Source organism: Chenopodium quinoa, unplaced genomic scaffold (genome assembly GCF_001683475.1).
Source record: "Chenopodium quinoa cultivar QQ74 unplaced genomic scaffold, ASM168347v1, whole genome shotgun sequence".
NCBI classification, from domain to species: Eukaryota; Viridiplantae; Streptophyta; class Magnoliopsida; order Caryophyllales; family Amaranthaceae; genus Chenopodium; species Chenopodium quinoa.
Window position 1 is genome coordinate 5,730,261 of NW_018743175.1, and position 17,239 is coordinate 5,747,499.

At 33.1% G+C, this 17,239-nt stretch overlaps 1 protein-coding gene across 3 annotated transcripts; it reads left to right on the top strand.

Moving 5' to 3' along the window:
- Nucleotides 1-3,731: 3,731 nt before the first annotated feature.
- LOC110732750 (adenine phosphoribosyltransferase 3) lies at nt 3,732-12,115 on the top strand. 3 transcript variants are annotated; one of them, XM_021912743.1, is made up of 6 exons: nt 3,732-4,095; nt 4,243-4,353; nt 6,402-6,494; nt 7,208-7,285; nt 8,324-8,382; nt 11,628-12,115. In XM_021912743.1, exons 1-6 carry the CDS (start codon nt 4,014-4,016, stop codon nt 11,679-11,681), a joined length of 477 nt encoding a protein of 158 aa, XP_021768435.1. In that variant the 5' UTR covers nt 3,732-4,013; the 3' UTR covers nt 11,682-12,115. The 3 variants fall into 3 exon arrangements, with proteins under 3 accessions (XP_021768435.1, XP_021768434.1, XP_021768436.1); XM_021912742.1 differs by having other exon boundaries at nt 3,749-4,095; nt 7,208-7,357; XM_021912744.1 differs by lacking the exons at nt 3,732-4,095; nt 4,243-4,353 and adding an exon at nt 4,379-4,875 and having other exon boundaries at nt 7,208-7,357.
- The last annotated feature ends 5,124 nt before the right edge of the window (nt 12,116-17,239 follow it).

A 17,239-nucleotide genomic window follows, 5' to 3' on the forward strand; every position in this document is an offset into this window, starting at 1 on the left:
TTTTTTCAAAATTCAAAATTTAAAATTTAAAACAAAAAAAAAAAAACTCACCGGCTCGCCGCCGCTAACGCCGCCACCACGACCACCAAACGTCAACCTAATTCTCCGTCGGTCTGCCATTGTCGGATTCAACGTTTGACTGCTAGATTTGCTTGAGTTTGAGTAACCTTCAACTATTTTGGTTTTTTTTTTTAAAAAAAAAAAAATTCTGATTTTTTTTTTCAAAAATTCAGATTTTTTGGAAGGTTTTAGAGAGAGAAAGTGTCAAAGAGTGATTTTGTGAGATGGGAAATGTCTCGTAAAGCCCTAACTTACTTTATCGAGTATTTATATACAGAGGGCAATTTAGGAAATTCATGTAAAAAATGTGAGCGTCAACTAGTAAAATGCGAACGACGTTTAACAACACCCTTTATTATATTGTACGTACCACTTTTATACCATGCTTGAATATAATGTACTTGTAGTCTTATAGTGATTAGTTCAAACAATCTCTAAATTACAACCTACTTTGAAAAATATGAACTTCAGCTCTTAAGTAATTTGAAAACCTCCTTGGCCTTGAGTATATATATCCATACTTTTCAACAAAATCTTTTGCGTGAGTGACCTTCAAACATTAGCCTTTTCTTTCAATACATTATCCGTCGCAATTACAGTTAAAAAGATAACGAATTGAGCACATAATGTCAACATATATAGGTTTGGAATAACATCCTGCTTACCATTTATTCTTTGTTATAGGACCTCATAGGCTCATAGTATTAAATATTTGTGTGATCATAGTAGTAACTAGTAAGTGATCTCAATTCATAGTGATAGACTATCCTAGTAGGGATCTAGCTACTATATGCAACTTTGAGAAAACTAACGAGACATTTAATGTAGATCGAGTTAATCTTCTATATGACACATTACACAATTATTGATGACATTATTATTAATAATTTATCAAATCATTACAAGTAACCCTGGCCCATTCCGAAATCAGTAATCTCATTTATGTATGGTTAGTAACTCCATTGTGTAATTAATAATCCCATTTACGCATGGTAAGTAACCCCCTTACATTCATATAGGGATCTCCTAACTTCCATCTCATTTTGTGTCTCACCTACTGTGAAACTATCAAATGGTTGGATATATAATAATAAAGACATTAGATGGGACTCATGGGAGATTAAGTGAAATATTACCTATAGTAAAATCTAAAAAAAATTTGATATCTAAAATTAAAGACTTAAAATTTCACATTTTAATGTATTTTCTTATATAAATAATAAGTGTATGTAAGAAATAAAAAAAATTAATAAATTTCACGGCCTAACAAACTTATACTTATATGTTATTCATTCTTCCTCTATCTTTGTAGTAATGTGGGACAACTAATTTCGACTCACGTTTTCTAACAGTCGAAGGTAGTAGAAGATATGTGTTGTTATTTTGGATAATGGACTAGTGGAGGTCATTTTCTTCAACTTGTTGAACCAGTTGTTATTGGCAAGGGTAGCATCATATGATCCTAGCTTTGAGACGCAGTTTCAATCCCTAAAGATTTTGTATCAAAAAGAATTATACTCTTTAAGAATAAAGATCACTAAAATGTTTATTTTATTCTACTAAGATTCTAATTATTCTATATTTCTAGATACAGTCATCAGTAGTGTTTGACAGTATGTATGTGAACTTGTGATCGACTAGTGAGAAGTGACCCTAGGAGAAATATTTGGATATGATGACTCCTTATTTAAAACCTGGGCAAGTAGTTTCTAGATGCCTTAAACTATAATGCTTGCTTATCATATTATTCTCTTAAATAATTCATCTTCAAATAACTCTAGCTACCTACCATTGTCATTAACATATAAATACAAAATACAATTAATTTAATAGAACCCATGCTATATAATCAATTTTCCCTAATATTATATATCCTTTGTTTTGTGAGTAACTCGTCCTTATTATCATCACAATCTTAAATTAATAAATTTATTGTCTATGTACTTCTTACCATGCACGGGTCATAAGTTGTTTTTTTCTTCTTTATTTCTTAATGTACATGAGTGACATATAAGATGGTTAATTTTTTTTTTCGGTTGTAATGCACAATAAGAAAAGGTGAAAATAAAAGTGAAGAATAAAATAATTAGATAATCTAGCTGATAAGATTGATAAAATTATAAGCTTTTAAGCATTTGTTGGTCCCAAGTTGCAATGCCTATAGTGGGAAGTTGGTTTAAGAAAGGAAAAACTACGTAAATGTAAATGTATATGTATAGTGAATTAGCGAGTGCTCGACTGCTCGTGCCCCCTTTGTCAATAAATATATGAAGTATATTTAGAAAAGAAAGCCAAATTGGTACGTCATTTTCCTAGAACTAATACTGAGGAAAATCCCATTAATTTGTACACCAAAATCTAGCCAAATTTACATGCTATAGATTTGCCAACTTGGTTGTTGCCATCACAAATCTTTCTGAATAATTGTCATCTGCAAATGAACAGAACATTTTTCCCCCCTTTTATTATGGAAAAGGAAAGAGCTGTATAGTGGCCACATGGTAGAAAGCTACTTGGATATGGACTTGAGGTTGTAATTAGCATAGTATCTTTTAGTATTTGATTTTCGACTGTTACATATGAATTTTAAGGTAAACCACTTTGATTGTTTGTAGATGTCAATTAGTTTATAAACGCGTGGTGATATTAAAGACCGACACCAGACACCTAATGTCGTTACACTAACCTTATCATGTATGACTCCTTATACATCGAGTTAAAAGTGATTGTTAGATGCCTAGATTCATGCAATTGTTTGGTTTCATATGCTTTCTCATTGTATGTAGATTGAGATAGTTGCAATGTGTTAATATATTTTGGGCAATATATATGTGGATACATATTGACAATGCATGTAGCTTAAATAATATGTAACACTTCTTTTATTTTATATTTAATCATTATTATATTCGACACGCAGTATATTCTCAAAAGATTGTATAGTTTAAAATAAAATAAAAGCATATCCTCTTCACTTAAGCATCATAATATATAAAAGAAAAATGTAGGTGTAAAATTGCATTTGTAAGTTTATTTACAAAAAAAAAAATAAAAAAAAAAATAAAAAATGATAGAGAGAACATGTAGGTATGATAAATATGGAAAAAATAAGTGTAAACTAGAGTATGAAGCGCATCATGACATTGAGTGTATGCCTATTATTTTATGGTGTAAAATGTATTGGGTTTAAAAAATTTGCGTACCATCAAGCATTTAAACCTAAATCACCAATTTATATTTTAAATTGCTTGCACTTAGGATGTATATCATAACTAGAGTTGGGTATGTGTCAGGCCAGCATCAGGGGTTGGTCTTGACCCAATTCACCATACATAAGAGGCATGGCGATGACCATGCATTAACATCAAGGGTGGGTCGTGCATTAGCTTTAGACCTTTAGTAATGAAAGATAAATATGAGCATGATATGACACATTTTTTTCTTGACTCGTATTAGACGGTGCATATCTGAACATAAGACACTTTGACACAATACCTAACTCGATTAGCTTGGTTCACGCCCAATTATGATTCTTAAATCTTAACCAATATATATATATATATATATATATATATATATATATATATATATATTTTTTTTTTTATTCAAAAATCCTATCCAAACAATAAAGACTTTTGAATTTGACTGAATAAACAGAGAGAAATCCTTCCAATTTGCTTAAGTTATGGTCACTCTCACAAACACAAACACAAACACAAACACAAACACACAAACTCAAACCTTGTTATTGTGGAGTGAGCTGTGAGCCCCCCCCCCCCCCCCCCATTCTCTTCTTCTCCCCTTTCTTCTTCACCAAACTATCCTCACTCTTTTCTCTCTCTTTCTTCTATAAAACTCTCATTTACCCTTCTTCTCTCTCCTTCTCTCTTATTAAATTCTGTTCTTGTTTTCGAAATTAATCCCCTCTAAACAAAGAGACCAGTTTCACAACAATGTCGGTTTGTAATGGTGATGATCCTCGTGTTCATGATATCAAAACTAAAATTCGGGTTATACCCGATTTCCCTAAACCCGGTACTCCATTCTTTTCTTTCTTTGATTTCCGTTTACCTACAAAAATGCTGCCTTTATTTGTTTGTATAATAATTTTGGTTGATTATTGAAAAGTTTAGCCTAATTGTTGAAGTAAATTTGGTTTGTTTTGTTATGACTTATGAGTAGGTATTATGTTTCAAGACATCACAACTCTGTTGGTTGATGCCAAGGCTTTCAAGAACACAATCGATTTATTCATCGAGCGTTACAAAAGCAAGAACATTTCTGTTGTTGCAGGTTTATTTTTATTTTTCATTTTCTTATAATCTTCTACGTTAATTTTATCTTTCTTGGGTAATTTTGATGCAATTTTGAGTCCTCGTCCCCTGCTTGTAAGTTGTAGAGCACGAATTAATATTTATATTTTATGTTATTTGTGTGTAAATGAGTCATGAGTCTTTACAAATTACGAATGGAGAAGGGTACACAAGCCCTCAGTCTTTGCACCGGGCAACGACCTAGTTGTGTAAGTTGTAATTGTTTAAGTTGTAAAAGTTACAAAGTGGGGAAAAAGACAAGTTTGGTTAGTAATGGCCTAATGGGGGCTCCTCCTTTTCTTCAAAAGCATAAAAGGGCTATTGTGGAAACTAGTTTTGGTAAAAAAAAATAAAAAAAAGCTGTATACATTTTGTAAGTTGAAGAAAATGGTGGGCCTGAGAGAAAGTAGGGAGTTTAATAATAAAATGGTTGAGTACTTGAGTTTATGGGGAGAAGGGGGTTGGCTTCAAGTTTCATGGGGCTGTGCTAATGTGTTAGTGGGTGTGTATGTGTTGTTATTCATTACTATCTGTGAATATTATGAGAGGCTTCCCTTGTTTTCTTATGGTTTATGGTTGGATCCTATTTTCGGGTGGACCCGTTTTATTTATTTTGTTCTTTGATTCCCTTTGGCTCTTGGCTTAAAGTCGAGTGATCTACTTACTCCTATTTTGAATATCTTTCAGTGGCTTAGCTGCTTTTATTCTTTCCTATTCATTATGCTGTCTTTTATTGCATCAGCCCGTTCATAATCGAGCTATTAAAGACTATTGATCTTTGTTATTGTTGTAACAACTGATTTGCTAAGCTGGATGATGAAATGTGGTTGTCTGATGTGTAGTAGTAATACAAGACCAAAAATGAATGATCAACCGAATATCTTATTTATGATTAATAATAAGTTAGCGATTCGTTAAAACAAAAGAGAGTTATTTAAGATCCTAGAAATGTCATTTGTCCCTATTGTTCAAGGGATGGTGAGATTCACCATCATCATGTGTTGTCATATTAGATTTTCCGTCCTTTTCCTGGATTGTGGGGCTGAAGAGAGTTTTTTCAAATCCTTCACTTGGGATGTGCCCTGTTCATTTGCATGCTTGCAAATCTTTTGGTTGGATTTAGAGGTGGTATGGGCCAACGATATGGTTATTGCTGTCGCATGTGCATAAACAGCAGTTTCTGTCTCTTTCTTTGCTTATCTGTTAATTACACTCCTGCTCCTGTGATCAGGAGAAACCCTGTTGCCTGTTTCTATCTACAATCTACTTGCTCATATTTGTATTTTATGCTTTGAGGATGTCACTGCAGAACTCAGTGGGTATCATCTTATCAAATGATCATAAATTATCAGCCTTCTTGGTTAGATCTTGCTATTATCTGGTATCCACATTTTTGTACGAGATTTCTCTTAGTCGAGCCAATTTAAGCTGCCACTGGCGGCAATTTTTACTGTGGTGTGGTCTGTGACTAGGATTCCTGACTAGGCATGAAGCGTGCTTTAGCTGATGGCATACTTGATATGGGATATAGTATAAGCAATTTAACCTTTGTTAATTTCTTTCTAAGCATGTACAAGGAAAATGAAGCACATAAAAGTTACTTGAAGTATTAATGTTTAGATTTTTGTAGGAGATGAATGGTTTCAACCTTGGACCCTAAAATCTTTTAGTCATGGTTACATATACGGCTCTTGTGCAATATATTTAGTTTTTAAACTATGGTACCATAAATCATGCTATTCATTTTAGAGATAAAGGGGAAGAGAGTTTAATGTTTACTATCTAGATACCCCAACCAATTTAGCTTCAGGATAGCTAGAATATCACTGGTAATATGTTTGTGGATGGTGACCTTAAGTATGTAGGTTTTTAAGTAAAGTCTTGATTCATGTTTGCACTTTTTACATCATATTTTATCATATATACTGGAAATTGGTCTTTTCTCAGAACAGTTATTACAGCTATCCACAAACCTTAGAGTTAACTTTTTTGTCTTGTGTTGCTCAACTGGAAGTTTTGTTTTGCTAGGCATTGAAGCAAGAGGTTTTATCTTTGGTCCCCCTATTGCCTTGGCTATCGGAGCAAAGTTTGTGCCATTGAGAAAGCCAAGAAAGTTGCCCGGTACTTACTCCCAAAACTTTTTTTTTCTTTTTTCTTTTTTCTGATAGCATCATTCATTTCGTTGAGATTGTGATGCCCCTTTTCCATTTACATGTGTGCAACTTGCTGTATCTAAAATGGCATTAGCTGATGACTGTGATGAGCATTTAGCAATACACGGTCTTGATATGTGAGAAGAATTATACAACATATGCAAATTTCTTACCGATGTGACAGGGCTGATATTCATTTAGAACTATTGTTTTCTTTGTGCCTCATCTTTATGGTGTTAATATGGGTGAACCTGGAAACATTTCACTTCTACATGACATGGATTGATGTGGACTTGTATGTTCATGCATGAAACTATTTGAAGAGGAAGAGTATCTGATTTAAGGGCACGACTGCAATCTTGTCCTTCATAACATAAATTGTTATTCTGTGTTTGATCTGGATGACTGCATGTATAGTTTTACTCATCAAGTTCTGGTAAAGTTTATGAATAGATGAATGCTCCACATGAGCATGATATTTTTTAATAAGATACTGCTTTTTGGTGGAAATTGGTTTCTGATTACTCACTCTTTCTTAATCTTTGGAATCTGTGGTTTCCAGGATGTTGTATCATTTGCTTATTTCATTATGTCTCCGTAAATAAAATTATTGTGTATGACTAGCACTGATGCACCATGTGTGTTGAGTATTCTGAAATGATAATTGTTCTATCTTGACAGGTGAAGTTATCTCAGAAGAGTACGTATTGGAGTATGGAAGGGATTGTCTTGAGATGCATGTTGGAGCTGTTGAACCTGGTGAGCGTGCTTTAGTCGTTGATGATCTGGTTGCTACTGGTGGCACTCTATGTGCAGCTATGAATTTGCTGGGTAGGAATAAATTTATCTCCCTTAATGATTTCTGATTGTTATAGTGTAATTGTGTGACATGAAGTGACAGGATAAAGTAAGAGCAAAAATAACATTATTCATCTTTTTTAGCTTTCTTACAAACCAATTTGAACCTTGACCTATGGCTACCCATTTCAACTCATATTGGGATGGATGCTCACTATCTGATAATTAATTATTGATGTTTAAAACTGGGATTATTGAGAAATCCTGTTCCTTCCCTCCTTTATCACCAGTCAGATTCGTCAAGGTCTAAAATTCGTTTGCCAGGGTTTACATTATTTGTACTGTAGATTTTAACTTAGAATTGTCTTCATGAGAAAAAGAAAATTAATCAGAAAATCTACATCAGTGATGGCTGGAGATATCCTTGGACAGGTGGACCTACCAATCATTTAGGTGGTATTTGGGATGGAGATTATTTTATGCAACAAGATAGTCAGGTCTAATAGTATGGTTATTATGCTTCTACATACCAGGAAAGTGATTTAATCTTTGAAAATCAGGATGGAGATCAAGCTGATAACATGAATGATCAGATGAAAAGCAACTAATTTGAGTAAATTTCTAGGGTACCTAGATTGTTGTACGCTGTATTGTGGAAAGTACTGTTACAATCCTAAAAATAATTAACTACTCTGTATCAAAGGTAAAATTTTTAGGAAATGTGTGTATTTCTGCAATTGTCATTTGCTGGCTAATCAGAGTTTAGATTGTTTGGCAAAGAATGGGAAGGGATTGAATATGAGCAACATAATATCTCAATTAATATTTGTCAGTCTTATAGAAAGTGACACTCCTATGAGGACACTGTAAACTGATTAACAGAAATAGTAGCATATTGGGGACATGTTTTATGTTGCTAACAGGTTCTTTTGCTATCTCATATGGTCTTATTTGTTCAAATTGTGGTTGTCTATTGACCACACTTTTTCCGTTCTACAGAACGTGCTGGAGCAGAAGTGGTTGAGTGTGCATGTGTCATTGAACTACCAGATTTGAAGGTCAGAGCTCTGTGCCATACCTTCTTTCTTTTCTAGTAATTCTGTAATGTTTTTTATGGTGAAAAGGAAAATGGTAAATAGGGTTAATGACTTTAATCTTCCTTAATAACCACTATATTGGTGAAATCCACATATTTAACTTTAGGGTAATGCTATATGTAGCCCTAAAGGCTATATATAAGCATTAAATACACTCTTGAAAATTGTATAAAATTAGGAATTCATGACAAAAACACGCGTAAATCAGTGTTTATCTTTTTATGATTTTCTAACTTTTTACGATTTTTTAGTGTAAATTTAATGCTTATATGTAGCCCTAAGGGCTATGTATAGCATTTTCCTTAACTTTATAGCTAGTCCATACAACTAAGTAGCAATCAAATCATGAAAGGTAAATTTGGCCATCAGAAGATATGATCTTCCACAGTGATAAGGCTGGAGAGAGGTGTCTTGTCCTCTGTTTTTAGAATGTGCAGCTTATCCAGTTTGGATTTAAACTTTCGATTTCTTAAAATCAAAGATGGACCCTAACTGGACACACGCACATTACAAGCCAATAGTCATGACTAGTGACCATTATGGATAAAAATATGATTGTTTTCTTATGAGACTGATAAATGTAAATGAAAAACTGATAGAGTAATGTGGCTCCACAGGTTCAAAGCCTTTGACTTGTAATACTCAATAACGGAAACACCCATGTTGTGAATGTAGCATTTGCGAGTAACAGTAAAGATGTGCAGTTTGAATGTAGTGATTTAATGTCTTTATTTACTATCAGCAACCAACTAGACAGGCTATAGGCTTGAGAAACTCCTTGAAGAGTTTACATAATTCGTGAATTTTTTCAATCACTAATAGTTCTCAACAAAACAGATACTCTTAGACACAAGTCACAAAACACAATGTGGAATCCATTTAAATATTTCAACTTAGAAATGTAATATACTGTCTGCAATATAATGAAGAAAAATTCCCGATGCGTTATCTACTATTCGTATCTTAAGCACATATCGCCTTCAATTTTAAATGAGAAGTTAAATTCTTCTAATAGAAAATATCCAAAATGAAGCAAATAACTTGATGTACTTAAACTGTGAATATGGCACACACACTTATGCCTATAATGAATATATGCCTAGTTGTTTGATAAGTAACAGAGAAGCTAAGTTTTAGCAAAAAGCATCCAAAACATAACTGAGTTTTTAAACCTAAGAGGTATAAATTCTGAAACACACTGGTACTGAAATTAGAATTTTACAAAAACTCAAGCATCCATTTTGATTTTTTTTTTTTTTAATTATTTTTTTTAAAAGTCAAGTTGTTTTAACTGGTAATCAGTCCTTATGATTTTAGTGTGGGGAATTGCAGCTGTCTGTAATTGTTAGCATAGCAATTAAGCAAACAACATAACTGAAACTTTTTGCTATTAGGCTCCGTTTGGTTTAATGTCAAACATTTTCAATGAAAAATTAGTTTTCATGGAAAACATACTTTCAAGGAAACCACACTTGCAAGATAGTTTTCCTTTGTTTGGTTCTTACAAGAAAAGTTAAAGAGAGATAAAAAATAGGAGTGGAAATGTGGGTAATGGGTATGGATAGGAGGAAAGTAAAAAGAGGAAGGAAAATGAGGCTTCCCTTGTTTTGGAAAGGAAAATGTTTTCCACCATTATAGATGCAATTTTCCACCATTGGAAAAATTATTTTCCTCCCCTTCACAAACCAAACAAAGGAAAATGGGGAAATCATTTTCCATAAAAACATTTTACACGTCAAACCAAACGGGACCTTATTCTTGTTCTCTTTTCCTGGTAATATTTTAATAGAGGATGATACCAAAAGAATTTATAGTCACTATTGTTTGTCAATGGTTGGATACAATGGTTGGTATGATACATATCCAATCATTTCAGCTCAAACCAACAAATTACGTAATGGATTGTTGATCAAAGGCGATGAATCTGATTAATGCCTGACAATTGCTTATTTAATGACATTGTATCCCAGTTCTTACATTCTGTTTAGAAAAAACAATCCTAACCTTCATCTGCACTAAGTCACTAACAAGATCTTTTGGTTTTTGAACTGCACAGCGGAATATAATCAATGCTCTTTCTGTTTCCAAAAGTTTTCCCTGTGTAGTGAATATGTGTGACTTATTTGCAAGAACATAATCCATAACTATGCTCATTTAACGTTTTAGCTTTTTGGTTCTTTACCCACTTTTTCAGAATTGCATGATTAAGGGTAATTATGAAATTTATGCTTCCTTAAATTTCACCTTGAGACCAAAAGTACTGGGGATTCGAGTCCAATCTGTTCTTTACTTTTGCTATCAGAAATCAATTATTTTGACTTGGACATTGATAAAAGATGGTTTTTCCTCGGGTCCACGAAGGCTTAATAATTGAGTTAGTGTCCTTGCAGTATGATTAAGTCTATTCTCCATGGGGCCTGGTCAATCATCTAGATTTGAGGGATGTGGACATATCTAAAAGGTGTCAGGATGTTAATATGTATATATGTAGATATATGTCTAGCTCCTGTATGTTGGGTGAGACAACAAAATTTCCAAAGTATATGATTTTCTGCCTCAGAACTAGCCATCTTTATCTTATGAATTTTTATGGTTTATGCCTATGATATGGGGGATACAGACTACTGATCACTTAACAAGTTGTCTGTCCAGAGGAACACTCACTGAGTTGGCTGATAATGAACTACGAATTATGTTTTATTACTCATGTATGCTGATCTTAGGTTGTGTGCCATATAGTAGTACTCGATAAAAAAATTTGATACGGTGAAGGCCTTTTGGTTGACTACTTACAAACCAAAATTCTGAAGTTCAAGTTATGGGGTATACTTGGCAATTTAATTTTATTAAGTGCTTGGAAACTTTAGCACACCCTCTCTGGTGCACCTTCTTTGCGCAATGCATGCATTATTCATCTTGCTAATGATGCATGGGGTGATCTGTGAAAACTACGGATTGATTCAGCAGTTTGAGATCACCATTCTTTAGTCAAATTGGTCACTTTTGGTTCATGGGATTAAGGCTTTGATTGATTCAGGAAAGTTATAGGTTTTGCATAGTATATAGTTGTATATTCATTCAAATTTGCAGTTGTATTGTCAACCCAGAACCTGCACTATATGCATTCAGGTGGTCAGGTTTAAAGTATTGTGTAATTGCACTTTCATGTATGCTTGTGCCTTAAATTAATTTGATGAATTTTGCAGGGCCGTGAACGCTTGAAGGGGAAACCTCTATACATATTGGTGGAAGCACATTAGTACAGCAATTGCTCTCCCATCTCAAGATAAAAAGTGTACATTTAAGTACATGATTGGTTTGGCAGCTTCACTGAATCAGATAACTCTGCTGTCATATTTTTTTTCTCATCTGACCGTCTCCTAGTGCCTTGTGAATTTGGATATGGGTTGAAAACATTTTCTTACCCATAACGCAATCATCAAATCCATCTAAGAGATGGCTTCAGCTCGAGAAAATTCTTCGTGCTTCACCCTGATTAAGCAGGGACCGAGTTGTCCTCCCTAGATTTATGTGCATTATGGTCAGGTTGTAGGTGACATTTGACATTTGGCTAGACAAAAGAAGCTCAAAACTGAGTTTTGACAAGAATATTTTTAATTGTTATACTTCTATCAGATTTTATACCCAATTGGGTAATACTATTATCTACATCTGATTACAGGAGTTCGTGTTATATTCTGCTAATAGTCAAAAGTCTAACCGCCCCATTATCTCCCTTGATACAAAAATGTGTTTATTTTTTTTCCTTGCAAAAGTATAGGGATTTTAATTATTCAAACGTGTATGAAAATAAGGTTAGAATTAGGTAATTGATAAGGACCATAAAACTATCCCATGTGAATTTTTCATTCACTCGTAAGCTATGGAAGTCCTATTTGGTTGATCATTGAGAAACAGGACAACTTCAACAAACACTCAATTTCGAAAGTCTATTATGGACCATTTTGGTATGTTTAGTGTGTATAGAATATAGTTGTGGTATTCAGTGAGAAGTAATTTTTGTACTCCTTCGTGTGAGAGGGGCTTTCGAAATTATTGGTACTTATGAGCTACAACGTTATTGAAGGTTGGGGCCTAGAACTAATTGAACTACGAAGTTCAAATCATAGGTGGTTTGAGGCGAAGGTTTAGATAGTCCTTGTCACATTCCGAATTACTTTTACTTATTCATTCATGTGCTTTGAAAATAATGAAAGTATTTATTGAAGTATAGCTTTTCAAGTGCCCATTACACCAGCTTGAAAAGCATTACGAGTAACATTTAACAGGCCACCAATCCATCAGAATTGGTTTGGCAACTAGTACTAGTAAGTACGAGTAGTAGCTTTTAGTGCCCATCATTAATGGTTTGATCTAATTTTTCAAGCTCAAGGAAATGGCATATAGTGTCAATGTGTCATATTGATGCTCGTATAACCAACCATGAGCGTTACAGTACACATGTACAATCTGTTTGGGTTGAGCATCAGTACATCACAATCCGTTGTACCATGTGAGTATTTTCAAAGCAAGTATTTAGGCACATTTTTCTTTAACTTATAAAAACAATAAAATCGGAAAAATAATTTTGATCTTTAAAATACATCTAATACATATTTGAATTGTAAAATTAAGGCAAGTAAAAATAAGTAATTTCATATCACAAAACAACTAGTGAATCAGAAAATTAAATCATTAGAATGACCAGCATTTCATCACGATTAACAATAAAGATCAGCTTATCAAAAAATATCAGTCTTTATCAATAAAAATCAGCCAAGTTCAACAAAAACCAATTGAAGAGAACGAGGTGGTTGAGCTAGATACTTTGATAAATGCATTGACTGTGAAAGACCATGTCTACCATGGAATGATTATCTTAGCAACTCATGGTGAAGCATTATTATTATTATTAACATTAATATAATAAGTAGTCTGTATTATTGGATCATTAGGTAGCTAGTTTAAGCGTTTTTCTGTCTTTTTTTGAGTAACTATAGTACTTGTATTTATTTATCTACGAGTATTACTTGATTAAAAATATACAAAGTACATACTAATGTTACACTTTAACTAATTAAGCTACTAAGTACTAACCACCAGTTGAATGAATATCTTATAGTAGTATGATTTGTAATGTAATATATATACTCGTAGTAAAGTTTCCAAGTCAGTTTCAAAGATCAAATTTATTTATTGATAATATAATCTCGGGGAGACAAGTAATCATTCTAATTAAGCGTCAAGTTGGATTAAAAAAATGGAGCAACATGGTTCATACACCGTGTATTAAATAAAGCTTAAGAACAAACAAATTTAAAAATAAACTATATAGATAGTCCCTATAATATGGTATGGTATGGTATATATTAGTGAAAATGTGAGGGGTAACCAATGCAAATAAAAATGATTGATGCACTATCAGAAAGACAGGAAATCGTCAAAAGATCTGGAAACTCTTCATTATGATTCATTTATTATCAAAAGCAGTTACCATATGCTGCTGATATGCATAGTGCATGCAGATCCATCTACAACCATTCTAGGGTCTACCTGCCCCTCTATATATTTTATATACTCACTCACTCACTCCATTTCATGTTTCTGCATGTCCTTTCAGATTCTGCTTATCTAACGCTCAACTTCAGCCCATATCATCATTTATATCATATTTGCTTCATTGCACCTATATAATACGGAGTATATCTGTATTTTGGTCTGTCTTATTGTCACACATTTGATTATAAAATAAGATTATTCGGTTTATAGAGTGCATTTCATCACTCTGATTACGTGAAGTTTAAGGGAAAAAGGGGACATGAACGAGAAAATACAAGTCTATCACCTTGATAATTTTTTTTTTTGAAAGAATCACTGATATGTTCATTTTATATGGAGATATACCCCCGTCCCTTGGTTGTATTTAGGAGTATTTTTTGCTCTTGGAGCCACTTTTATTACTAATATGCGTTTTCTAGTGGTCTCGTAGTATTGGTATTATTTTACAGAAAATTGTTGATTTGGAGCATTTTTCATGGACTTATTGGAGCCACTACGAGCATCGGAGCAGAAGTGCATTCATATGGCCATTTTCCGTAGCCCAAGACCGGTTAGAGTTATCAAACCGGTGATTAAGGGCTCGGCGAAGAAGAAGAGTTCTAGGCATTGGACCGAGTAGGAAAGACCCAAAGATGAAATCCGGATTGGGCTAAGAAAGTGGCCCAATCGAAGTCCATGTTTGCCCGAGTGCTCGCCCAACCGGGTAGGCCCTCGCCATGAGGCGCGCCCGGCCGGGCGAGGTAGAAGGAAGAAAAGCACTCCTCGCCCTGAGGCGCGCTCGACCGGGCGCGAGCGAAGAAGTCTCCAGCAAAAAGGCGGGCCCGGCCGAGCGAGCATCCGCCCGACCGGGCGCGTGTATTAGAGGGGTGATTAGCGACTCTTTTACTTCGTTTAAGCTTAATTAGGACTTTCAGCTTAAGTATAAATATGCTTTTCTAAGTGAGATTTTTGGGGACGTCATTCATTAGTTAAATTATCAGATTTTAGTTTTAAGTTTTTGGCTAATACTCTTGTTTTCTCTCTCTACACTTTTAGTTTAAGCAATTCATTATTTCCGTTTATTTTGGTAATGATTCTCCCCTTTTATTTTCAGTAATTTAATTGCTTTGATTAATTATGTCTTGTTTATTTGCTTTGCTTGGTTTAGATTTAAATATGTGTGAGTAGTTTTATTTCTAGGGTTGTGCGGATCCATAAATAATATAAAGAGATAATTTATTATTGTTGATTGTCAATGCTTTGGGTTGATTTCCTATTGATTGATTTAATGCTATGCAATTAGATTAGGCCTAGTTTAATTGTATGAGTTATGCAATATTGATTCGAGAGATGAGAATTGATGTTTAGGCTTAGTTTCAATAGGCAAGTTAATTTATAAATGGTTAAGTCAAGATTCGAGAGATGCGATTTAATACCGGTAGATTAATTCTGTGATTGTAATACGTAGCGAAACCCTTTATGATCTGATTAATTGATGCATTAATAAATTGTGTTTTACCCTGAAATATTATTTATTGGTGAACCTATACCCTAAACTTTGATTTATTGATTTCTCCCTTATTTAATTTGCTTTACTTTAATTATTCTCCTTAGTTTTAATTCCCATAAAAATAATTTGGTTACTTGACCATCTAGATTATATTAATTATTAAGGAATAGAAAGACTTGTTTCCCTGTGGATTCGACCTTACTTCCTTTTCTGCTTTAGCTAGCTAGAGGACTTAGGTAATTCTTTTGATTAGGAGATACGACTTTATCCAGTCAATCACCTAGATAATCTTGGTTATCAACTGGTAAAACTGTAAATTAAATACGAGGCTCACAGTTGTTGATATAATTACTAAAATGCAATGCGGACTAAACATATTTGTTGATTTATTTACAGTTTTGGCACTTAATAAATGAATTTTATTTATCAAGATGATAAACTGGGGTTTTCTCGGTATCAACCTACAAATTTCCTTGCTCTAGCAAGATATGGTAGATAAGATTATTATTCGGCAAATCCAAAATTAATAGAGCAGCAATTTTAGCACATTTATTTAATATTGTTTGACATTTAGAAAACACAACAAAATTCCAAAATAGAAATCCAATACAAAACAAACAGATTTGCCCTGGACATTACGTAGTCCGTATTATTTATGAGTTCACACTGTACATGTAAGAAGAGCATCGTGCTAAATTTATTGTTGCTGTCTCATTGCAATGCAAGTCTGATTTGGCAGGTATATATATTCATTTAGTTGGTAGTTTTTTTTTTTTTTTAATAGATTATATTATTGTATTAACATTAATGATGAATATAGTTATTGTAAATCGTATTTTCTATAATTATCATGCAAAAAAGAAGCGGGAAATCACTACTAAACACACAAAAGTAAAGGTGACGAATTGAGTATATATGATGAACATTAGATCTCGGAAATCACTACAAGACATATTTAATGATATTATTATCATCACCACATTCAACGGAGTGAATCATCCATTGTCATTGACTCTTTATATTAATGATTTTTATGGAAGCATATAAATTAAATACTCAACATGTGTGTTTTGTCCTCAGATCAAAGGCTATGAAGCACTGTTGGAAGTTGATAATTTGATACTCCATATATATAAAGCAATACAAGTACGACTAATACGGTGTAAAACTAAATAAGTTTTTAACTCCGAATAGATCAAATTCGATGTACATTTGTCATGAATGAAATTTAGATATAATCAAGTCTAATAAGTTAAGGGGAAGAAAACACATCCTTATTAAATTTTGAATATTTGATTAGTTGCTACAGCAGTAGTCAATATTCAAACTCTCTACATTAGTGATCTTAAATTCGTTATTTGAGAATAGTTTCATACTTTCATTCATTAATTTAGTATTATAAAAGTAACATACTAACATATACGAAGTATAAGGAATGAATCTATGTGGCTATGTGCTTTATATACATTGCTATTTAAAATAAGTCACTCCTTTTTTTTTTGGTATAATAATGGTAATTATGCGAGCAAGTCACTTCCTATACACTCTTGCATAAACCGATAGCCGCTTTTCTCAAAAAAAAAAAAATTACTATAAATTAAACTCTTTTGATAAAAATAAGATATTCTTTTATTATTATATACGTATATAAGCTCATATATATATCATGATCATATTGCTTCAAAAAAAAAAATATATCATGATCATATGATCCTCCTTATTTATTGATTATGAGATTTGTAAATTATAACATATTAAAAGTTATCCTTC